The sequence below is a fragment of the Lathyrus oleraceus genome, chromosome 3, assembly GCF_024323335.1.
Source record: "Lathyrus oleraceus cultivar Zhongwan6 chromosome 3, CAAS_Psat_ZW6_1.0, whole genome shotgun sequence".
In the NCBI taxonomy this organism is placed as follows: Eukaryota; Viridiplantae; Streptophyta; class Magnoliopsida; order Fabales; family Fabaceae; genus Lathyrus; species Lathyrus oleraceus.
Window position 1 is genome coordinate 185,718,461 of NC_066581.1, and position 4,862 is coordinate 185,723,322.

A 4,862-nucleotide genomic window follows, 5' to 3' on the forward strand; every position below is an offset into this window, starting at 1 on the left:
TAGTTTGTAAAATAAAACGATGATATTCAAATTGAATAATAATATTAATAATAAAATAAAGAGTAATTAGTTGATAAATTAATTATTATAGCTGCTAGTTTCAATGTTTAGTTTGTAATAATTAGCGATGTTAAAGTCTCAGTTATAATCATGTATATTATTTAAGGTATGGAAAATTAGGATGTTACATTACCACCCCCCTTAAAAGAAATTTCGTCCTCGAAATTTAACGTACCTAAAACATATGTGGATACTTTTGACGCATGTCCTCTTCTCCTTCCCAGGTAGAATCACCAGTTACATCATCCCACACAACTCTAATCAATGGTATCTGCTTTCCACGAAGTTCCTTAATTCGATGATCTAAAATTTTGACAGGTAAAGCCTCATATTCTAGGTTATCTCTAAGTTCCACACTTTCAAGCTCAATGACATGTGAAGGGTCAGGATAATACTTTCTTAGTTGTGATACATGGAATACGTCATGAAGATTAGACAGGTTTGGCGGCAAAGCAATGTGGTATGCTACAGGTCCAATCCGTCGTAGAATTTGAAAAGGCCCAATAAACCTTGGTGTTAACTTCCTAGTTTTGATTGCTCGTGCAATTCCCGCTCTAGGAGTTACCCTAATGAACACGTGATCTCCTGCCTCAAATTCCAAAGGTCTTCTCATTTTATCACTATAACTCTTTTGACGATCCTGTGCAGCTTTCATCTTTTCTCTAATAAGTTTAACCTGGTCTGTTGTTTGTTGCACAAATTCTGAACCCAATATTTTATTTTCTCCAACTTCATACCAACATAAAGGCGTTCAACACCTCCGTCCATACAATGCTTCATATGGAGCCATGCCAATACTTGAGTGAAAGCTATTGTTGTAAGTAAACTCAATCAATGGTAAGAACTCATCCCAACTTCCTTTGTGTTCAAGAGTACACGCTCTTAGCAGATCTTCTAACGACTGAATTGTCCTTTCTGATTGGCCATCTGTTTGGGGATGATAAGTTGAACTTAACCTTAGTTTGGTTCCTAGCTCTAAATGCAACTGACGCCAAAACTTTGATGTGAATTTGGAATCTCTATCACTGACTATACTTGTAGGTATCCCATGTAATCTAACAATTTCCTTTACATATATCTGAGCTAGTTTCTCCAAGCTAAACGTTTGGTTGATGGGAATGAAATGTGCACTCTTTGTCAACCTATCAATGATTACCCAAATTGCATCATGCTTCTTCTGAGTTTTGGGCAAAGCAGTTACAAAATCCATATCTATTCCATCCCACTTCCACTCCGGAATGTCTAAAGGTTGTAATAATCCAGCTGGCCTTTGATGTTCAATCTTTGCCTTCTGACATATCAAACAACTATGAACATACTCTGCTATATCCTTCTTCATTCCAAACCACCAAAACATTTTCTTCAAATCTTGATACATCTTTGTGGCTCCTGGATGAAAACTCATCTTACTTTTGTGGCCTTCTTCCAAGATCGACTTTCTAATATCTTAGTTTTGAGGTATACACAACCTTTCTCCAAACCTTAGATTTCCATCACTCCTTATGTTAAAATCCCCATTTTGACCATATTTGATAGTTTCCTTTATATTCATTAATTGGTCATCAAGTTGTTGTTCATCTTTGATCCATTTTAGATATTCATTAGACACGACAATAGTGCCTATGAACATACTTCCTTCACTATGATGTACTCCTAAGTTTAAATCCACAAATTGGTTAATCAACTCTTCTTCCTTCAACATCATTGCAGACACATGAAGTGTCTTTCGACTCAAGGCGTCTGCTACAACATTGGCCTTTCCTGGATGATATTGTAACTCAAAATCGTACTCCTTTAAAAATTCCATCCAACGCCTTTGTCTCATGTTTAGATCTTTCTGATCAAATAAATACTTCAGGCTTTTGTGATCACTTAACACAGTGAACTTTGATCCATAAAGATAATGCCTCCAAATTTTTAAGGCAAACACAATTGCTGCTAACTCTAAGTCGTGAGTTGGGTAGTTTCTCTCGTGCACCTTCAACTGTCTTGATGCATAAGCTATCACTTTCCTTTCTTGCATCAACATACAACCAAGACCTTGGTATAACGCATCACAATACACATCGAATCTTCCTAACGGGTCTGGTAAGATGAGTATTGGTGATGAAGTCAATCTTTCCTTCAACTTCTGAAAACTTTCTTCACACTCTTTTGTCCATTCAAAGTTCTTACCCTTCCTCGTTAGCTGAGTCATAGGCAAAGCGATCTTTGAGAAACCTTCAATGAACCTCCGATAATATCCAGCTAGTCCAAGAAAACTTCGAATCTCACCAACATTCTTTGGACTTTCCCACTTTGTTACTGCTTCAATTTTACTCGGGTCTACTGCAATACCTTATTTACTAATAACATGACCAAGAAATTGTATCTCCTTCAACCAAAATTCACATTTCGAGAATTTCGCCTACAATTAGCGGTCCTTTAATATGTGTAGCACAATTCTCAAATGTTCTTCATGCTCTGCCTCATTCTTGGAATAAATCAAAATGTCATCAATGAAAACTACAACAAATTGATCTAAGTATGACCTAAAGATCCTATTGATGTAATCCATGAATACTGCTGGAGCATTAGTCAAACCAAATGGCATTACTAAGTACTCATAGTGTCCATAATGGGATCTGAAAGCTGTTTTTGGAATATCATCCTCCTTCACCCTGATTTGATGATATCCAGACTTTAAGACATTCTTCGAGAATATCGATGCTCCCTTTAACTGGTCCATCAAGTCATTGATTCTAGGCAAAGGATACTTGTTTTTTACAGTAGCTTTATTAAGTTGTCTGTAATCTACACAAAGTCTAGAAGAACCATCCTTCTTCTTAACAAACAAGATTGGAGCTCCCCATGGCGATACACTCGGTCTAATAAATTCCTTCTCTAATATCTTGTCTAACTATTTCTTTAACTCAGCCATCTCTGAGGGTGACATTTGATAAGGAGATATAGAAATTGGTCCAGTGCCTGGAACCAAGTCTATAGAAAACTCCACTATTCTAACCGGTGGTAAACCTGGAACCTCTTCTGGAAAAACTTTTGGGAATTCACAGACCACTGGAAGATTTTCAACACTAGGGGTTTCTCCTTCTGACATAGAGAATAACATCATAAATTTTTGGGTGAGAGTTTCCACCTTTATGACTTCTCCACTATCTTCTCCAAACGTTAAAATTTTCTTCTTGCACCCCAAGTTTACATCGTTGGCTGATAACCAATCCATTCCTAAGATGACATCTAGGTCTTTTAACGGGAGCACTACAAGATCTACTAAGAATCTTCTATTTTCTAAAATTACAGGGCGGTCTGCACATACTGAACAAGTTACCATTCTTTCTCCCGAGGGAGTTGAAATGGTCAACTTATAGTTGAGATCAACAATTTCAAATCCCAGAGTTTCCGCACAAGATGTAGATATAAATGAATGTGTAGCTCCTGAATCGTATAATACTGATACCAACTTATCTCCAATTAGACACATACCTTGGATTAACCCATCTGACTTTGAGATCTCAGCTCCTCTAATTGCAAATACTCTTCCTATGGTTGGCTTGTTCTGATTCTGAGGTCCTTGACCAACATTTGGGCCTTCGTTCCTTGCTCTCCCTACATTGTTATTGTTTATTAGGATGCTCTTCTGGCTTGTTGGTTGGTTTTGTCCTTGGGGACAATCTTTGAGAAAATGGCCCTTCTGACCACAACAAAAACAAGCTCCAATATTTCTATTTGGACAATCTTTGTTAAGATGTGCCCCTCCACAACTGTAACACTTGAACATTAACCTCCTAGAATCCTGGTTATGATATGGTGTAGGCCTTTGATATGGCCTACCCCCTTGTTGGGTCCTTCCTCCATGGCCTCGGTTAAAATGGCCCTTGTGATTGTTGTTTCGGGTTGGTACTCCTGATCCATATTGATTCTTCCTATTGTCAATTCCTTCCAACTCCAAACATCTTTCTATCAGCTCACCAAAGCGCATAATATGCAGAGGTAGAACCGCCCTCTGGATATCATATTTCAATCCATCTTGATACTTTTCACACATCCATTCTTCCCTTGGATGCAAGTGGTAAAATTCAGAATACTTTAGCAAGGATTCAAACTTCCTAGTATACTCTCCCTCATACCTTGACGCAGGTTCTGGAATTCTCTCTCCTTCTCTTTCCTACATAGCTTTGGAAAATACTTCCCCAAAAATTCTTCTTTGAACAAGATCCAATTGATCTCTCTTCCTTCCTCTTCCAATAAACTATGTTTTCCTCTCCACCAGGCTTCAGCATTGCCTGTCAGCATGAATGTTGCATAACCGACTCTTCTATTCTCTCTACAGTGAGTGAAAGAGAATATCTTCTCTATCTCTTGCAACCATTTCTCAGCACCCTCCGGATTAAAGTCACCACCAAACTGTGGTGGTTTACCTTTCAGAAACGAGTTCAATCCCGTATCTTCATGCACAGTTTCTCTTTGCTGTTGCTGAAAACGTTTATGATCACGAGTGATTTGCAGGATTTGAGCATTTTGTTGTGTTTGAACTAACACAACCGCAACAAGTTCACGAACATCTCGAGTGTCAGCTTGAGAGTTCGTTCTAGTTTGGGAATGATCTTCTCGTCCTATGGGGATGTTAGCTACCCCTTCGGGAGTAGCTTCACCACTCACATTCCTACCTACACCTCTACTAGCGCCTCTACCAGCACTCCTACCACGCCTCACGTTTCTGGCGTTCTGAACCATAACTTTCTGAAAAGGATAAGTTATTAGGTTCAATCATCCACAAGACATAAAGAACATAATAAATATGT

The 4,862-nt window shown here is 38.3% G+C and overlaps 2 protein-coding genes across 2 annotated transcripts; both read right to left on the reverse strand.

Annotated features, from left to right (window-relative positions):
• Positions 1-235: 235 nt before the first annotated feature.
• Positions 236-715, reverse strand: LOC127130330 (uncharacterized). Its single transcript, XM_051059358.1, has one exon. It carries the CDS (start codon positions 713-715, stop codon positions 236-238), a length of 480 nt encoding a protein of 159 aa, XP_050915315.1.
• A 2,244-nt stretch (positions 716-2,959) lies between these two features.
• Positions 2,960-4,039, reverse strand: LOC127130331 (uncharacterized). Its single transcript, XM_051059359.1, has one exon. It carries the CDS (start codon positions 4,037-4,039, stop codon positions 2,960-2,962), a length of 1,080 nt encoding a protein of 359 aa, XP_050915316.1.
• Between the last annotated feature and the right edge of the window lie 823 nt (positions 4,040-4,862).